General features: G+C 41.4%; 1 protein-coding gene across 4 annotated transcripts in view; it reads left to right on the top strand.

Moving 5' to 3' along the window:
• The first annotated feature begins 942 nt into the window (after positions 1-942).
• Positions 943-20,523, top strand: part of LOC100567474 (cytochrome P450 2J2) — a 39,859-nt gene continuing 20,278 nt past the window's right edge. The window contains exons 1-2 of one of the 4 annotated variants that reach the window (XM_062976878.1): positions 943-1,162; positions 13,628-13,906. In XM_062976878.1, the coding sequence (XP_062832948.1) occupies positions 13,736-13,906 (171 nt within the window). In that variant the 5' untranslated portion in view covers positions 943-1,162; positions 13,628-13,735. Of the gene's footprint in view, positions 1,163-13,627; positions 13,907-20,523 lie in introns of those variants that run through there. The other 3 variants (XM_062976881.1, XM_062976880.1, XM_062976882.1) reach the window with 3 other exon arrangements.

Genomic DNA, 20,523 nt, shown 5'->3' on the forward strand with positions numbered 1-20,523 from the left:
AAAGAGACTGAGGCTGAAAGCAACACCTGGTAGTCAAAAAGGATTCATCATCACTACTAGAAGTGTATGTATACTTGTATAGTATACTGTATTTGCTTTACATTATTTAAATTAATTTTTATTGGTATATGTGAGAATTAAATACAACAAAAGAGTGAGAACAATGTTTGTTTATAGAAAGTGAAGAAAAAAAAGAAAATTTAAAAAATCTACTTTGAAGAGAAAAAAGAAAAAGAAGAAGTGTAGGAATGGGAAAGAGACATAAAGAAGAGGGTAAAAAAAGGAAAAGAAAAGGGATTTTTTTTTAAAAAAACCCCCATAAATATATGTAAAAATTGACTTCCATCTTCGCCTTTGCGTTTCCAATTCTATAGTAACAAAAGAGGATGAAAAAGAAAGAAAAAATAAATCAACCTCTTTTTTGGAAACAGTAAGGACAAACCCAAAAAGAATGTTGTCCTTTATCTTGGCTGAGTCAATGATTCTTTAGTTTTTCATAAAATAATAAGAAAAGAGACACAAAAGAAATCGTCCTTCTGTTCTTTAATTGATATCCTTCAACTTCTTTTCCTTTCAAATTCTTCTACTTTAGACCAGTCTGTGTATTTTATCGGGTTACCTGTATTTTTCTTTAGAAAAAAAGTTAATTTATCCATGTCCTTTGTCTCTCTCACTTTCTGTAACCATTCTTCCATATCCGGTATTTCCTTTTGCTTCCACCTTTTAGCAAAACTAATTCTGGCGGCTGTAGTTAAGTATGTAAATAAGATATCATCATTGGTATCTAAATGGATATCCATTTAGATACCAATTTAGATACCAATGCTTTACATTTAAAGAGGCCGAAACCTGTAACGACATCTGGTGGTTGCAAAAATTCACTGCGGTCTATTTTTGAAAACATTTTCTGGTTGTCTACGTCAGCTGTTAGACTAAGGGAAGTCCATAGCATTATGGTCTGTGTGGGCAGCCATACACACACTGCAGAGAAAAGGCGATGGTGGCTGTGTCCATCTGCACAACAATCAGGCTGCAAAGCCTACAGATATTCTGGAGTTTCTTGCAAAATCTGTAGGATCACCTAATTTTGCTCAAAGCAAAGCTGACAAGGAGGGGAAAAAAAATCTCAGGATACATGTAGACTACTAGTTTTGGATTTGAGGTGAGTACATTTTTTAAAATAGATAGTTAAAATTCTTTAAATATATATACAGTAGGGTCTCACTTATCCAACATTCTGGATTATCCAACGCCTTTTTGTAGTCAATGTTTTCAATAAATCGTAATATTTTGGTGCTAAATTCGTAAATACAGTAATTACTACATAGCTTTACTGCATATTGAACTACTTTTTCTGTCAAATTTGTTGTAAAACGTGATGTTTTGGTGCTTAATTTGTAAAATCATAACCTATTTTGATGTTTAATAGGCTTTTTCTTAATCTCTCCTCATTATTCAACATATTCGCTTATCCAATGTTCTGCCGGCCCGTTTATGTTGGATAAGTGAGACTCTACTGTAGTATATATATATATATATATATATATATATATCCCTTTTCCTTTTTTCATCTGCTGAAAGAGAGGCAAGCAAATGGTGATACTTGGTGACCAAAAGAATATGATGCAGTTACCACAGGCATGGGCAAACTCCATTGTTCTGACCTACATTGTCATTTTAGACCTTCCCTAAGCTGTGGCACAGGCTGGTGAGCAGCCTACTGCAATAAATCACTCTGACCAAGAGGTCATGAGTTCGAGGCCAGCCGGTGGCAGGGTGAGCACCCGACAATAAAAAATAAAAAATAGCCCCTGCTCGTTGCTGACCTAGCAACCCGAAAGATAGTTGCATCTATCAAGTAGGAAATTAAGGTACCACTTATAAAGTAGGGAGGCTAATTTAACTAATTTACAACTCCATAAAAAAAAATCATACAACCGCCATTGGAATGAGGAAGTGTCGTCACAGTGGATGATGAAGCAGCTGCTGCCCCTGTGGCCAGAATCGAACATCCCCTCAGGAGGGGGTCAAATTGCCTCTGCGTCTGTCTCTGTCTTTGTTCTATGTGTATATGGCATTGAATGTTTGCCTTATATGTATATACAATGTGATCCGCCCTGAGTCCCCTTTGGGGTGAGAAGGGTGGAATATAAATACTGCAAATAAATAAATAAATAAATAAGAGTTATTTCATGGACTGATTTATTGTTTATGTTAGGTTTTGAAATATGAGTTTAATATTTAATATCAAACTGCCTTTTCATTAAATGCCCTTGCAATATGCATTGTGAACTAAGAAGCTCCAGATCTGAGCAGCTGCATTGCCCATAACATTCAATGAGAGAAGAATGCTTTCTCAACAGAGACATTGCATTGCCCTCAACAAAGGAAGAATATTGTGAACAAAGTGGAGATGCTTCCTTTGTAACAAAACTGTCGCACCTCAGGTTAGCTTCACCTTGCTAAAGACACCAGACTGTACACCAAAAGTAGTCTTTTGTAGTTTATTAGGAAATAGGGGAAAGAAAGTTCATAAAAGTCAAAAGTTCAGTTCCAAAAAATAGTTCCAAAAACAAGGCTGTAAGAACAAATCCATGGAAACATTAGGCATGAAACAAGATCCTTAAAACGAAGCCAAAGTCCCAGAAACGAGGATACATCCAGGCTACAAGATAACACAGGAAAGCAGACTTGGTTCTTGATTCAAGCGAGGAAAAATTGCATTGATGAAGATTTCCCTCTCAGCAGACTGTTTTAATAGCATAACATGAAGGCATTTCTTTGCCCTTTGACCTCCCTCTTATTTGCTATTCTGAGACTTCTGTGCAACCCCCGAAATTCCAGACGGCTTTCAAGGCCACAGGGCTTGTTAGTGTTATCAAACTGAGGCTGGGAACTGCTCTCCCTTTCTACTTCTTGCACCTGAAAACCATCATCATTAACAACATCATTTCTTCCCATTGGAAAGCCTCCCTGCTCCTCATCTCCCACAGCAGGAACACTCTGCACCTGATCCCATAATTCCCATCAGAGTCATCTTGAAACTCTTCCTGAACCTGAATTCCATCATCCTGAAATGGAGCTCCCGGTGGCCAAGGGGATAAAAGCCTTGTGACTTGAAGGTTGGGTTGCTGACCTGAAAGCTGCCAGGTTCGAATCCCACCCGGGAAGAGCGTGGATGAGCTCCCTCTATCAGCTCCAGCTCCATGCAGGGACATGAGAGAAGCCTCCCACAAGGATGGTAAAACATCAAAACATCTGGGCGTCCCCTGGGCAACGTCTTTGCAGATGGCCAATTTTCTCACTTCAGAAGCAACTCCGGTTGCTCCTGACACGAAAAAAAAAATCATCCTGAAACTGCATCCCAGAATCCTCATCAGAGTCACACAAAGGCTGAGTCACAACAAAGACATAGCTCCATTGTGTCCTCTGCAGCAGCCGCTGAGAGCCCCTCCCACTATCACCAACTGGTATTCTGGTGGCTACTGAGTGAACGGCTGTGAAGGCGGACGAAGGATGGAACAGATAGGAGACCACCAATTGTCATGGTATCCATGCCATTGGATTAGAAACTCTTTCTGTGAAGATTGTGTGTTGGCTGCCACACATAAAACAAATTTGTGAACAGGTGTCTCCCAAGCAACAAAACCAACAAAATCCCATGGTGATCAGCGAGTAATGACGTGAGCAGTACTGTGAAATCTGGAGGCTCTTTGCTACAGACCAGCACATGGGCAGTGGATATGGATTCAGTCATTCTAACCCACCACCAGGACTTACCCTTGGAAGGCACTCATACTTGGTCATGAGTGATCACCTGTGATATAATCGTTAGTATTTGTCGTGTAATGCTTTTGACACGAAATAAATAAATAAACAAATAAATAAATCACCTGTGATGATTCTATTTGTTTCATAGACCTGTTCATCTAATGATGTAACTTCAGAATTCTGAGGCAATATATCCTCGTGTTCAGTATTCATTTCTTTTTCAAGCAGTTGTGGCTGTGAACTGGGGAGGGTTTCTTAGGTTTTATGGGTAGAGATAAAGAAGTTTGGGAGCTTTCTTTGATCATTCTGCTTCTGGGCTAAATTCCTTTTCTGGTTGGTAATTACAGCAGTAATAAAGATAGATCAAGTTGCTGCTGAACCTGTAATCTCACCCCAAACAAGATGAATATCATTCCCTTGGGAAGATGAGCTAAACTGCTTATAGTAGTTTTGCCTTGTCTGCATCAAAGTTCTGATGATTGCAAACTTGCAAATATTGGGGTCATAGAACCTTTTAAAAAAATTGCATGCTGGTGTTACGGGAATTTGATGTTCTAAATTAAAAAAAAAAACCGACCTTAGATTTGTTCCATCATGGACAGCTTTAGAATGACTACAACATCTGTATGTATCTGCGACTTCTGCATCTGATAAAAAGGGTTGGAACTGCAGGGCCATCCTGGAGAGGGAATTTCCCATGTCCCTCTTAGGACCTCATCCCATGAGGCAGGGAAAGCGGGAAGAATCATCTTCTTATAATTTCATTTTTACTTTAAAGACAGAGTCCCAAAGAATCCAGGAAATAATGCAGCATCACTTCCAGCAGATTTCGTCTTTTAAAAGAAGAGAAACTGAGCCTTGGGAAGCTAGGCAACAATTGCCTTGAGACCACTGAATGCCACACTTAGGAGATGATTCCCACCACGTTCTCCTTCTCATGGGATGATGTCCTTTAATTTTCACTGAGGTTTTAAGTTACTGCAATGCTACAAATAAGGAGCCGCGGTGGCACAATAAGTCAAACCCTTGTGCCAACTGGACTGCTGACCTGAAAGTTGGGTTGCTGACCTGAAGGTTGCTGGTTCGAATCCGTGAGATAGGGTGAGTTCCCGTCTGTCAGCTCTAGCTTGTGGGGACATGAGAGAAGCCTCCAAGGAGGATGATAACACATCCGGGTTTCCCCAGGGCAACATCTCTGTAGACAGTGAATTTTCTCGCACCAGAAGCGACTTGTAGTACATTCTCAGGTCACTTCTGACATGATTAAAAAATGCTACAAATTTGAAAATTTAAAAACAAAAATGCATCCATGCTGGAAACATGGTGGGGCTGACCCTCAAGTTCTCCTAGGAGGCTAATGCTGCCCTATAGCCTCCCATAGTTGACAAGCTCTGCCTTATCGTTAGGTTTATGCAAAACATGTAATAACATTCATGCGCTCCGAGAGCTTACCTGGTAACAATATGTATTGATCGTATCTTCAGTAATTCTTTCCAACAATAAATAAACACCAGCTCCTCAACTTCATGCACCTATCATATTTTAAAAATCAATGTTATTTTCATCTATTTCCTGTTCCTTTGTTAAAGCCTGACTATTTGGAATATGCAATAGCCTACTGATAATTTTCTCTTTCATCCTCTATTGTTTCTCGCTGCAACTAATATGAATAGAAGTAAGGTATCCTCAGGGGCCCCTGGTGGCACAGTGTGTTAAAGTGCTGAGCTGCTGAACTTGCGGACCAAAAGGTGCCAGGTTCAAATCCTGGGAGCGGAATGAGCATCCGTTGTTAGCCCCAGCTCCTGCCAACCTAGCAGTTCGAAAACATGCAAATGTGAGTAGATCAATAGGTACCGTTCCGGTGGGAAGTTTAATGGCGCTCCATGCCGTCATGCCGGCCACATGACCCTGGAGGTGTCTATGGACAACGCCGGCTCTTCGGCTTAGAAATGGAGATGAGCACCAACCCCCACAGTCGGACACGACTGGACTTAATGTCAGGGGAAATCTTTACCTTTACCTTTAAGGTATCCTCATGAAAGATTCTGCTTTGAGGTTGCACAAAGATTCATAAAAATGCTGATAAAGGTCTGCTGCATTACTTCTGAATTAAGGCCAAACACCACCCTCAAAAATGTGGAGAGAGGTTTCAGCTGAATGATACATTTCTCATGCTGTTAAACTACAAACCAGATATTTCATGGAAACTCTGGAGAAATAATATGCAATGATACATTGGTTGTTATTTTCTCATGCTGTGAATCTGCAAACCAAAGATTTCATATAAACCCTGGGGAAATTATATGCAATAGCCGGTAAATTTCATGTTAGTTCTTGTAAAAATTGTTACATCATGCCATTATGCCATTGATAATGTAATACATTTTTAAATATATAAGTGTAGGAGTGATTTATTGGGATTATTGAGACAGTTTCAGCTTCTGAAACCAGGATCCAAATCCAAGGGGGATGAATCAAGGTAAAACGTCCAAAAACCCAATGTAGTCTTTCATCCCTGCGGAATCTATGTAGATTGAATGAAAAATAATGCCTCCACCTTCGCTACTTGGGTTTGGATGGAAATATTTTAATAAATCAAGAACAGAAATAATCCTTAGAATGTGATCTTCAATGACCACTATTCACTTTTCCACACAATCACCAGACAATTGGATAAATTTCTGCCAACGAAGAACAACTTTTCTGAAGCCGTCATGGAAGAAGTCAACACTCTGTTTCTGCAACCAGCGTCTCACAGGACCCATCGTGCACAGATCTTTCGATAGCCAAGCAAAGCAATCATGTGACCCACACGTTCTTGTGAAATGCCAATTATACTTGAAATTTCTCTCTGAGTGATACGACGATCGTCCTGAATCAATCTGTCAACCTTTTGCTTGTGGAACTCAGTGGTTGCTGTCACAGGACGTCCAACTCTTTGTTTGTCATGCAAGTCAGATGTTCCCACCTCAACATCTTTAAACTTACTCGCCCAACGACGCACAGTACTCACATCAACATAATCTCCATAAACAGCTTGCATTCTCTGATGAATCTCCTTTGGGGTGACACCTTCTGCTATCAAGAATTCAATGACTACATGTTGCTTAAGTCGCATTGACCAACCATCTGTGCAGGGTTCCATACTTCGCACTTTAACAACACAACCTTTCAATGCTAAGGCTTCCCACCTAATGGAACTGTAGAGGAGAGTCTACTGAACAAGCCAGGACCTGTCGCAGACCAGGACTGCCACCTGCTGAGGAGTTGCGAAGGTGGAGGCATTACTTTTCATTCAACCCTCGTATCATAGCACAACTTCCATGTAATAGCAGCTTCATGCAATAATATCCTAGGACTGCTCCCTCCTTGCTTTCCTTTCATCAGCAAATGAAAACTACCCTCTGCCAACAGGCTTTTAGGATTATTCAAAGCAGTGGGCTTGGATTAATTTTGTGTTTTCATGTCTATTTGAATCTGTATCCCTTTTTATATTCCATATTCACCCTGTGTCCTTAGAATTGGGAAATGCCACAATATAAACAAATGAAACATTTTCCCTGCTCCTCACTTTCATCTTTGAAGGAGCAGTAATGTGGCTAGGTTTGCATCATAATACCCTTATGAAGCACAGATAATAAATATAATGAAGATTATGCAATTAGGTGGTTCACCGCTTTTTTTTCCAGCATGGGGAACCTGTTTGAGGAGTCTGGCTCAAAGCCCAATAAATTCATCATTGTGAGAGCTACTTGGGTACATCAAACTGTAGTTCTTTCTGTTGGGGAAGTTTGTGGATATATGTGGATTTTTGTGTACGAAAACCATATAATCAGAGGAGGATGTGATAGGAATTTCAGCATGACCCCCCCTCCCCAAATTCCACTGAAGATACATTCCAATATATACACACACAAAGAAGATTAATCAGAGAATGCAGGTTGTTTATGGGGATTGTGTTGATGTGAGTACTGTGTGTCGTTGGGTGAGTAAGTTTAAAGATGTTGAGGTGGGAACATCTGACTTGCATGACAAACAAAGAGTTGGATGTCCTGTGAAAGCAACAACCGAGTTTCACAAGCAAAAGGTTGACAGATTGGTTCAGGATGATTGTCGTATCACTCAGAGAGAAATTTCAAGCATAATCGGCATTTCACAAGAATGTGGGGGTCACATTATTGCTTTGCTTGGCTATCAAAAGATAGCCACCTTCCCCAGTTCCATGCATGCTTTGATTAGGCTTTACTATTGTTTCCTCCTTCATGTCCTGTTTAGGTCAACCCCACCCTTTGATGCTTTAGAAATGTGATCTTTCCTAGGGCTTTGACATAACTTCCCCAATTGGGCCTTTGGAATGTTTATGTCCCTAGAGAAGAAGCGACCCACGAGGCTTGGTCGCCAATCCATCTTCCTGCTTTGTTCCAGAGAGAGGACGCACTTTGTCCCTCTACTAGCCAAGATGTAGGCATCTATACCTTTGTTATTTTGATCCGTCTATGTGTATTAGAACAGGATTAGATTAGATAGTTAGCTCCAAACCTTTTCTATCCATCAATGGATTTCCTTTTACCTCAACTTTAAAGTTAACTTTGCGGTCCTTTGCCGTCCTGAATACACAAAGGCTTTCAAGACTCACAACGCGTAAGTCTCACTGCTGCAATTTACTCTGCTATTTTAATGGGAATTTACCTCATAAAGGGGGTGATTAGAGCTTAACGGCTCATCAATTCCCAACAATTATGTGGAAAAGTGAATAGTGGTAGTTAAAGAGCACATTCTAACGATTATTTCTGTGTTTAATTTATTAAAATTACCCCATCCAAACCCAAGTATCAAAGGCAGAGGCATTACTTTTCATTCAACCCTCGTAGATACCCCGTTTCCCTGAAAATAAGACATCCCTAGAAAATAAGACCTAGTAGAGGTTTTGCTGAATTGCTAAATATAAGGCCTCCCCCGAAAGTAAGACCTAGCAAAGTTTTTGTTTGGGAGCATGCAGGATCGGTAAATGTACATGCCATAGATTGTTGTACATGGAAATAAAGGTAGTAACAAGAAATAATAATAATAATATTAATAATAATAAAAATCAGTACAAGAAAACCACACTACAAACTAGAGCTGACAGCTGGCACAACAAAACATTGCATGGAAAGTTCCTTGACAGAATTGAAGGAAAAGCTGATATGGAGAAGACCTGGCTCTGGGTCACGAATAGGACCCTGAAGAAGGAGACAGAAGACCTGATCCTTGCAGCCCAGGAGCAAGCCATCAGAACAAAGGCAATTAAGGCCAAGATCAAAATTATAATAATATAATATAATAACTTTATTCTTGTATCCCACCTCCATCTCCCAGAAGGGACTCAGGGCAGCTTACACAGGGACAAGCCCAACAACAACGTCAATTTAGATACGAACAGAAATTTAAAAACAGTATAGCAATAAAATATAATATAGAAATTCTTGAAAGGATTCACAGTTTGGTTATGCTGGTTGTGATGACAACTACTGTACAGCAGATAATACATTTTCATTTTTAAAAAATTCCACCATGAATGTGAATTCTTCTTTGTGGAAAAATAAGACATCCCCTGAAAATAAGACCTAGCGCCTCTTTGGGAGCAAAAATTAATATAAGACACTGTCTTATTTTCGGGGAAACAGGGTAGTGGGATGAACACTTGATCGCACCTCACTTTATTCATGCGGTTGTGTTGATTTGCCAGTTCATGATCCTGCGATCAGAGTTCTGTATATTCTCATCACTCCACCTTTCTGCACTTCTGCTGATCCATAATATTTTTGAGCCATTTTGCAGTTTCAGTCATTCATGACAACAATAAAAATGGTAATATTTTAAATGAATGCAAAACTGACATCACTTTACTGCTTACATGTCAACCCAGAAGTGGGACACAGTGTACAGGATAGGAACATTATGGAATTGTAAAATATCAGAAGTTTTTGCATGTCGATAGCCGGTTAATCAGGAGGAGAAGGTAGATGGCAAGAAGATCATGCTTTTGCGCAATAGGGACTGTACCCAAAGATGATGGTCCTGCTTCGATGCCAGTTTACCAACTTTGTGAAACACTCTAGGGAGGGCATTGCAAAATCTGGGTCAGCAATCCAGAAGGCCTTCTTCTTTGTTCTTACCAAACAAGGCTGGGAAAGTGGTGGGACTTAGAGATGAGCCCCTTCCAAAAGATCTTAAGTTTAGACAGGCTCATGTGGGACCAAAAAATTAAGAAAACCCCCAAAGAATCAGAACTGTTGCATGAGAGAGATAGGATGGAAAAATGAATGTGTGTGTGTGTTGTTACCTGTCTGATTAAGGAGACAATGTGTTGGAGAGAAATAGGTTTGGATGGATGGGAACTGCGCTACAATCTGCTGGGTTGGTTGGGGCTGATTTAGGAGACAAGTAATTTAGGAGACAGGTATGCCTGGGTTGAGAAAACCATTTCGTATTTGGTTTGATTTTCTAAAAAAGAGAAAGGCTCTCACTGGGCTTATCTACACAGAATACAAAATATCATACTTACCTCATAACTGCCTTGGACACATGAAGTATGAGCTTTTTTTGCTATGAAATCACTTTAATGTTAAAATAGTGGATGTGGCTCTCAATGGGACATGCTGCATCATCACAGGATGTCTACGCCCAACTCCGCTGGAGAAATTAAACTGTTTAGCCAGCATTGCACCACCAGATATCTGTCAGGAAGTAGCAGCCAGCAATGAAAGGATCAAGGCATTGACATCTCTGGACCATCATCTGTTTGGATATCAGCCAGCATGCCAATGACTTAAATCACTAAGATCTACAGAGATACTTGCAGGAACACCTCAGCAAGCAAGAGTCCAAAAGTGGCAGGCTAAAACCCAGAACCTCAATCAGTGGCTGAGACTGGATGAGAAACTCACTCCTGGGCACACAGAACACTTGGCACTGAAAAGACTGTGCTCTGGCACCATGAGATGCAGAGTCAATCTTCAGAAATGGGGCTATAAAGTGGAGTCCATGACATGTGAGTGTGAAGAGCAAACCACAGACCACTGACTACAATGCAGCCTGAGCCCTGCCACATGCACAAGGGAGGACCTTCTCACAGCCACACCAGAGGCATTCCAAGCAGCCAGCTTCTGGTCAAAGGAAATTTAACATAATACCAAGTTTTGTTTTGGTTTATTTATACATTACTAGCTGTGCCCAGCCACGCGTTGCTGTGGCAAAGTGTGGTGGTATGGGAAATAAAGTATTGAGGAATTAGTGGTAGTAGTTAATATATGTTATTACCTAAAGCTTGTGAATATACAATATTTCTGGTTGTTCCTTTTTGTTTGTTTGTTGGAGGCAAGTGTGAATGCTGCAATTAGGCAGAATGATTAGAAAGTAATGGCCTTTCACCTTCAAAGCCTGGCTGCTTTCTCCCTGGGGGAATCTTTTGTTGGGAGGTGTTAGCTGGCCCTGATTGTTTCCTGTCTGGAATTCCCCTGTTTTCAGAGTGTTGCGTTGTTCTTTATTTACTGTCCTGATTTTAGAGATCATATTGTTCTGTTTTATTATACCACAGTAATTTTTATATATTATATTTATGATCTTATATTTTTTGCTTTGAACTGGATTATATGAGCCCCCTTCTACACAACTGTATAAAATCCACACTGAACTGGATTAAATGGCAGTGTGGACTCAAGATAATCCAGTTCAAAGCAGATACTGTGAATTACGTACCTTGGAATTCTGGATTATAGAGCTGTGTGGAAGGGCCTTGAATCAACACTGCCATATAATCCAATTCAAATAAGATAATCTGTTTTTTATAGGCAGTGTGGAAGAGACCTAAGTGAACCCTCAGCTATTGTGGCTGAGGCAGTTGCTAGAGGATGAATTGAATGAGGCCTAAAGGGGGCGGGGCCTACCCTCCTGACTGGTAGCCAGGGGGAGAATGGTTCTTCCTCGTCCTCTGTTATTTGGATTTTATTTTTCTAGGTTTTTTCATTGAAAGACATAGATTGGATGGTTATGTCTTTTATGGCCAAATTTGGTGTGATTTGGTTCAGTGGTTTTGTAGTTTACTCCATGGGAAAAATGCACATTACATTTTTATATACTGTATATACTCGAGTATAAGCCTAGTTTTTCAGCCCTTTTTTAAGACTGAAAAAGCCTCCCACGGCTTATACTCAGGTGAGGGTCCTGGTTGGCTTATATTTAGGTCAGCTTATACTCGAGAATATATGGTACATTTATTATTTTTCTCTATTATTGTTGCTACTATTACATTTATTTTGCTCTATTTATATTATTATTAATAATATAACATTTATTATTTCACTCTGACCTTATTATTATTATTGCATTTATTATTTTACTCTATTTATTATTACATGTATTATTTTCCTGTATTATTTATTATTATTATTATTATTATTATTATTATTATTACATGTATTATTTTACTCTATTGTTATTAAAAGGATACATAAGCACATTTACATTGAAGAAGATGAGAATAATGATTTGATCAGAGTTAGATAGTCTTATCTTAAATTTGAGCTTTATGTAAATATTCAGGGGCCGGGCTGTGGCACAGCTGGCTAGTAACCAGCTATAATAAATCACTACTGACTGAGAGGTCATGAGTTCGAAGCCTAGGTCGGGTTAAGCCCCCGACCATTAATAGCCCCGGCTTGCTGTTGACCTATGCAGCCCCGAAAGACAGTTGCATCTGTCAATTAGGGAAATTTAGGGACGCTTTATGCAGGAGGCTAATTTAACTAATTTACAACACCATAAAACTGCCAGCAAAACACGAGGAAAGGAATGAGGAAGTACAGCCACTACTGGACGGTGAAGCAACAGCTCCCCCTATGGCCGGAATCATGAAGCTGGAAAAATGTTAAAAATGCCTCTGAGTCTGTCTATATATGTTGTTTGTCTGTTGGCATTGAATGTTTGCCATATATGTGTTCATTGTAATCCGCCCTGAGTCCCCTTCGGGGTGAGAAGGGCGGAATATAAATACTGTAAATAAATAAATAAATAAATAAATAAAAACATTTAACCTACTGATGCTTCAATTAATGTAATTTTATTTGTATCTATTTTTATTTCGGAAATTTACCACCCTCGGCTTATACTGGAGTTAATGTTTTCCCAGGTTTTTTTTGTGGTAAAATTTGTGCCTCGGCTTATATTTGGGTCGGCTTATACTCAAATATATACGGTATGTAGATAGCTGTATTCTCAATTTGCTTCTGACATGATAAATAAATAAACACTTTGATGTGATAGATTAAAAACTCATTCCTTGCTCTGCAGTTTCCAGGAAAACACAGTCCATTGTATTTTCTTCCCCCGATCCTCCCCTTTCCTGCCAGCTGTGGCAAGTCTTCATCCTGAATCCCACATTCCAAAGCCACATTTCCAAGCCGGATCTAGCTTCTGTGTACATAGTTTTGCACAGCTGCGTGAAATTGAAAATAACAGGGTTTGCAATTATCCAATTTCCCATATCCATGTGAAGTCCAGGAATGTATGCCACATTGATATGAATGTCGTACTGTATTTTTACAAAGAGAACTAAGCATGCTTTACTTCTTTACTAGAGCTTATGCGTGGCGGTTCTGTGATGTTCTCGTTTATTTGCAAATGCTAATCATTCTCCTGGCAAGATAAACAACTCTCTCTCACCCCCCTCAATATCTCCTCCTCCATCTAGTTGGGTGGCACATAAAGGAGTTAAGCATGTTAATAATTGCAGTCTCATGACTTAGGCAAGAGACGCACATTGTCCCGGTTAAAGGTATATGGTGCAAGACAACCTCTCTTTATTTCTTAAATTTAGAGACTATAAAAAGCAGTGCCATGCCTCTGAGAAACGAAAAAGCCTCCCGCATGGAAGCAAGCTGAGGATACAGAAAGATACAACGGAAGAAAAAGAGAAGCCAAGAGAATGGTTGGGATCTGGAAAATTCTTATCGCTGTGCCGGTTGGCTTTTTAATTTTGTCCTATCTGAAACTTCTTTGGACTCGTAGCAGGTACCCACCTGGACCTTTCCCACTTCCTCTCATTGGAAGCCTGTGGTGGGTGGGACTCAGGCTTTCTCCGGACAGTCTTACAAAGGTAATTCCTTTAAAATTATGATTATGATTATGTTTATGATTATTATTTGAAACACAACAAGATGAGTCCACAGCAGACACTCTGCTGGCTGTTGTATTGGATCACACGTCGGACACTTCCCAAATGTCTAGGACTGTGTGATGTATCGGCGAATAATGCGTGCAGATCCCAGTATGGTGGCCTTTTGCAGCTGGCAGGTGGTAATTTTGTCAGTGCCAATAGTGTTTAAGTGCAGGCCAAGGCCTTGAGGCACGGCACCCAGTGTGCCCATCACCACTGGAGCCACCTTGACTGGCTTGTGACAGAGTCTTTGTAATTCGATCTTTAAGTCCTCATATCGTGTCAGCTTTTCCAGTTGTTTCTCCTCAATCCTGCCGTCACCTGGAATTGCAACATCGACAATCCATACTTTGTATTTTAACACGATTGTGAGGTCAGGAGTATTGTGCTCCAAAACCCTGTCCGTCTGAATTCGGCAGTCCCAGAGTAGCTTGACATGTTCATTCTCTGTCCCTTTTTTTGGCTTGTGATCCCACCAGTTCTTTGTTGCAGGCAGATGGTATTTGTGGCACAAGTTCCAATGAATCATTTGAGCAACAGTGTTATGTTTCTGCTTGTAGTCTGTCTGTGCGATCTTCTTGCAGCAGCTGAGGATGTGATCTATTGTTTCATCTGCTTCCTTGCAGAGTGTACATTTGGGATCTGTCATCGACTTTTCAATTTTGGCTTATTATTATTATTATTATTATTATTATTATTATTATTATTATTACAGTAGAGTCTCACTTATCCAACATAAACGGGCCGGCAGAACGTTGGATAAGTGAATGTGTTGGATAATAAGGAGAGATTAAGAAAAAGCCTATTAAACATCAAAATAGGTTTTGATTTTACAAATTAAGCACCACAATATCATGTTATACAACAAATTTGACAGAAAAAGTAGTTCATTACACATTAATGCTATGTAGTAATTACTGTATTTATTAATTTAGCACCAAAATATCACAATATATTGAAAACATTGACTACAAAAATGCATTGGATAATCCAGAACGTTGGATAAGTGAGTGTTGGATAAGTGAGACTCTACTGTATTATTATTATGACACAGCAAACAAGATAGATATACTGGATTTCGTATCACAAAATCACAAGTCAAACACTTCCCAAGTGTCTAGGACTGTATTATTTTCTCCCACGGGTGGGACTCAAAGTGGTGAAACTATCCTCAATATCAAAGGCTAAATGAAGTATATCATGTTCTTTCTGATTTGTATCCTCATTAAATTGGAGCTGATTTGGAGATCTTAGACCTTAAGGCCTTAAGGCACTTTGGCAAAGCAATATGAAAAGATAAAGTACTAATGTGCAGTTGGTTCTACAAGATGTTTTCTTTTTTGTTGCAATCTGAACTGAAAATTAGGAAGAAATTGAGTACGGTACTTGATTGTACTTATGTCTATGGGAAGAAGACATAAATCTTATTAAATCAGAACACTTGGGATTTCCCAAATTCTGCTTATCAAACAGACAATACCACAGGAGTTATGAAAGCCTTTTGCTTAACTTCTGAATGTTTTTCAAAAGATAACAAGAAAGATGTTTCTTCATATACCTTCCATCGAGCTCTTCTTGTATAAACCTTTTTAGTTAATGGTTAGCAGGGAAGGCAAACATACAATAAATGGTTTCAAGGTGCTTCTGTTATCCTGATGGTCCACTTTTTACTTCATTTTTCTGCCTGCAAATTTTATGGCCGTTCTCTGGCGGTTACCTATCTGGTGCTACAAGTTTTTTTTTTTTTGTGGGACACTCTTTATTGTGATAATGATTTATTGCGTGGCTTCATTCTTCTATATATTCTTTACAAGTGTGAGGGGAAACGCTTTAGCAACAGGTCAGGACAAGAAGGATAATATTAAACATGCAGGTAGGATCAGTGGCCAGGAGCGAGTGGTTTGGTTGCAGGAATTATCTTTGCCTCTTGGGCTATTAGATAAATGACTCTAATTCTCCACAATATAATAATAATAATAATAATAATAATAATAATAATAATAATAATAATAACTATTATTATACCGCCCTATCTCATCAAGGGATTCAGGGCGGTTTCCAACATAGCAAGGAAACCATGCAACAACTTAAAACCACACAACAAGAAAACATAATACAATAATGAGCATAAGTACACTAAAGATACAAATCAATTCACCACAGGCTTATAACAAAATACTCCGTCAATGGGCCAGGATACAGTGATAAGGGTTCAACGTTAGCCAACTATAAGGTGCCAAGCGGGTCAAGCGCAACAGTATGGCATGGGGCCAGGAAGTGGATAAAGTGCTGAGCAGGATCATAGCCAGGAGGGCCAAGGATTAGCCCTGCTCAAAGAACTGCAGGAATTACCAGGTTTTCAGATCCTTGTGGAAAGAAGATAGAGAAGGAGCTTGCTGAATCTCTCTGGGAAGAGCATTCCAGAGCCAGGGAACCACCACCAAGAAGGCCCTCTCCCTTGTCCCCACCAACTGCACTTGTGATGGTGGCAGGAGCAAGAGGAAGGCTTCTCCAGAATGTCAGGGTATTGTGAATTGTGTGAAATGTTAAAATCAATCTAGGCTATTAGAAATGCCTTCTGTGTTAGTTTCGGCAAGGCATTTGTTATGATTGAGCCTCATGGCTCTGTTACTGACAGACGTGGGCGTAAGACTCCTCGAGAGTCAGATACTCTCGAGGAGCGAGAGAGAAAAAGACTGCGAGACATATTTGCAGCACCATCTGACGAGGAGTCTTTCGAAGGGTTTACGGAGAGAATGGAGGAGGGGCTGGTTAGCTCAGAGGAGGATGAGATGGATTGGACTCGGGTAAGGGAGGAAGTGGGTGCCACTGGCCATGATGGGACAGAAGATGAATGGGGACCTTCAGGATTAGACCCATGGTTTAGCTGGAGGGATGGGACGGGATCCACAGCTGGAGATGCTGTTGGGCGTAGTCAGAGGTGTTCCAGCTCTGACGAGGAAAGTGATGAGGAAACGCCCGGGTTAAGGAGGACAGCTGACAGTGATGAAGATTTGTAACTGGCATAAAATGGGGCTTGAGAGCAATTGCAAATTGCGTTGGGCAAGGTAATCTGGGCAAACGCTTGGGATCCGTGTGTGTGTGGGACGCTTCCCTGAAGACTTGTGTGCTTTCCTGTGCTGTGACGTAAGTTGATTGGAATCCAGGGTCAGACGGCGGGAGGGATTGTGTGGGCATTTGTTTGTGCAAACCTGTGCTTACTCTTATTAGCTTGACCTTCCGTCGTCTTCTTGACGGACGCCATCTCCTGCTTTGAGAACTCGGACTGAACTGACCACGGCTTGTCTTCCCCCCTTCTTGGACTTGGAAAAACTACAAACGTCTGCTTCTGGCTTTGATCTACGGAACGGAACTGGTCTACTCAACTGCTACAATCCTTGGCTGATTTACTCGTGTTGGAGATCCTGTCTGCTGTGTGTGTGGGGGAGCGACGCAAGTTACTCTAAGCACAGTGTTGGCAGCAGAGAGGAATCTGCTGCCAATTAGTTGCATTCTTTGTATCTTTTGTTCCTTGGCTTTCGTTTCGTTTATACCCAGGCTGAAGCAAGCAGTTTGTTTTTACCCGGATTAAACTCCGGTTTAATCCGGTTTATCTTTTGAACATTTACTTTTGCCCCTTTTTGCTCCTAAAGGCAAAAACTGCCTGGCCCTTGTGTTTTACGGGCATTTTTGAGTTCTGTAATCTAATAAACTCTGTTACTTTGAATCTTGTGGCGTTCTGTCCTTGACAGCATTTCAGTAACTATGGAGTTAATAAGAACCTGCTTTGATTGACGTATCACAGGACCAATGGGGTCAAGTTTGTTTGACCGGGACTTCCTTCTTGGTCTGTGGAATGCAGGGGAGTGTCGTCTGTTAGTGTTGTGTTCAGTTTGAGCATTCGCTGGAGATGGACTATGAATGCTATGCTCTGTTCTGAAGCCGAGGAGACACAGCCACTGTAAATAGTTATGTAAATAAAGTTAAACAATAGTTAAACAACTGACTCTTCGCCTGCTGGAGTGTTTGTTGATCAGTGCTGATTCTCCGCATGGGAAAGCAGCCTGGAGAAGGAGGTGAGACCGGGATAATGTTTTTGGAACCCACTCTGCACAGCAACAAGGGTCTCACCCCAACGTCGTCACCGCTGACACAGAAGATCTTAGAGCCCATGCCAATTCATAGGGGGAGATGTGATCACGGAGATAGGCAGGGCCTGAAACACAGGGCTTTATAGGTCAACACTTGCACCTTGAATTGGGACCGACAGCTTATCGGCATTCAAAAATAACCTGAAGCTTTAGACAGTACCTTAGAATAGAACTCATAGAGCTGGAAGAGAAAACAATGATCTTCCAGTCCAACCCCATTCTGCTTAGCATGACGACACAATCAAGGCACTCCCGACAGATAACCATCTGCTTAAAAACTTCCAGAGAAGGATACTCCAACGGACTCCAAGGCAACATATTCAATTGCCAAACAGCTCTTACCATCAGGAAGTTCTTCCTAATGTTTAGGTGGAATCCCTTTTCCTGTAGTTTGAATCTAAAGCAGTGGTTCCCAAACTCATTTGGCCTACCACTCCCTTTCCAGAAAAAATATGACTCAGCGCCCCCTGGACAGGGGGGCGTGGCTTAGAGGGGTGGGCGTAGCTCCTGTTCAAGGGGGCGAGGCTGAGCCTCTCCCCTAGTCCAAGATGCAGGGCTGGGAGGGGGAGGGGAGGTGGGCGGGGCCACAAATGGGCGGCCAGGACTGGGATGGGCGGAGTTACGAGCTCTGAGGCAGGGCTGAGCTTCTATCCCTGTCTTGCAGTGCCTGCCAGGACACAGGGGGCGGGGCTAGAGGAGGGGGCGGGGCCTCTTCCCAAGTACCTGACGGGGCTGAACCTCTATATCCCACCCCCGTGTTCTAACAAGCGCCTCAGGAAAGGTATAGAGGCTCAGCCCTGTCTCGGGCTCTTGGAAGGAGGCCCCGCCCCCTTCCCTAGCTCCGCCCTCTGTGTCTAAACAAGTGCCTCAGGAGAGGTATAGATTCTCAGCCCTGTCTCAGGCTCTTGGGAAGAAGCCATGCCCACTCCTCTAGTTCCGCCCCCTGTGTCCTAACAGGCACCTCAGGAGCTCAGCCCTGTCTCCGACACTTTTGAAGAGGCCCCACTCCTTCCTTGGCCCCACCCTGTGTCCTAATAGGTGTCATCACCACTCCCCTGGATCACTGCAGCGCCCACCAGGGGGCGATAGGGCCCACTTTGGGAATCACTGATCTAAAGCATGCATTTTAACTACAGATTTGTTGTCCTTTGAAAACAGATCTCTTTTGGATTTTAGATCCCCCCCCCCCCAATTTTGGAACACCTGGATTTACATATATGTAACTAATGTTGGAGGTGGAGCCCAAATCCAAACAAAATCCATTCATTGTTCATATACACTTAATTCATATAACCTGAAGGTACTGTAATTGGAAACTGCTCTGAGTCCCCTTTAGGGTGAGAAGAGCAGGGTAGAAATAAAGTAAATAAATAAATAATAAATGAATTTTAAACACATTTTCTTTTAGTAATTTTGTGCATGAAACAAAGTTTTTGTATGCAGAACCATCAGAAAGCAAAGCTGTCACAATCTCGGGGCCCTTCTGGACAGGCTCACAATGCAGGACCTGTCTTGGGTTTACTAGAGGCATCCAAATGATGCCTCAGGGTAACCCGAATTAATCCGGAGTAAACTGGAATTTCCCAGTTTATTCCAGATTAATTAAAAACCTGGAAAAATCTGGACCTTAATCCCCACAGGGGTGTGGGCACTATGGGGATTGACTCCTGGGACCACTTTCTTGATCCTGGGGGTCAATTCCTACTGCAATCTCAGTTCTTTGTGCTCCTCCACCCTCCCCTCCCAGCCCCCCATTTACCCCTAAAGGTTTCTCATTTTGACACACCAGGGGCTCTGGACAGAGGGGCCTGAGTATTCAGCCAGGCCCTTCAAGTGAATTTAGGGGATAAATGGGGGTCTGGGGTCTTGTTGGATGCCTCTGGTTGATCTGAGAGAGCATGTAGCCTCCCCCCCCCCACACACACACACAGAAAGCCTGGGATTTGAAGAAGGCGTGGAATCTCAATCCCAGGAGGAACTAGGAAAAATATCCCAGTTCCTCCCAGAATTGAGGTCTGTATGGAAGGGCCCTCCAGCTAAGGATATCATGGCATGTTTCTCCTGGAAGTTATCTTCAGGTTCTCCAACACAACTCTCTGGTACGCACTGGGACCAGAAGTAATCTAATAACATTTGGCCATATCTGTGATATCTGTAATGTGAATACGGGATTCTTACTGGGCTATCTTTTGCCATCTTGCTAGCACTTGGTGACATGGGTCCTGATTTTCACCCATGGGATGAAAATTACTGAATTGTAATTAGGCTTTTCATTGTGAATGGAAAAATTCAGAAGATCTTGTTACTGTGAGTAAGGAGGGAATTGGTGTAAAATATGCTTCTTGTTGGGAGGAGAAGTGTAGAGCTTTCCTTCTATGTGTAATGCACCTCCCCATGTGATTTTTT

The sequence above is a fragment of the Anolis carolinensis genome, chromosome 3 (genome assembly GCF_035594765.1).
Source record: "Anolis carolinensis isolate JA03-04 chromosome 3, rAnoCar3.1.pri, whole genome shotgun sequence".
In the NCBI taxonomy this organism is placed as follows: Eukaryota; Metazoa; Chordata; class Lepidosauria; order Squamata; family Dactyloidae; genus Anolis; species Anolis carolinensis.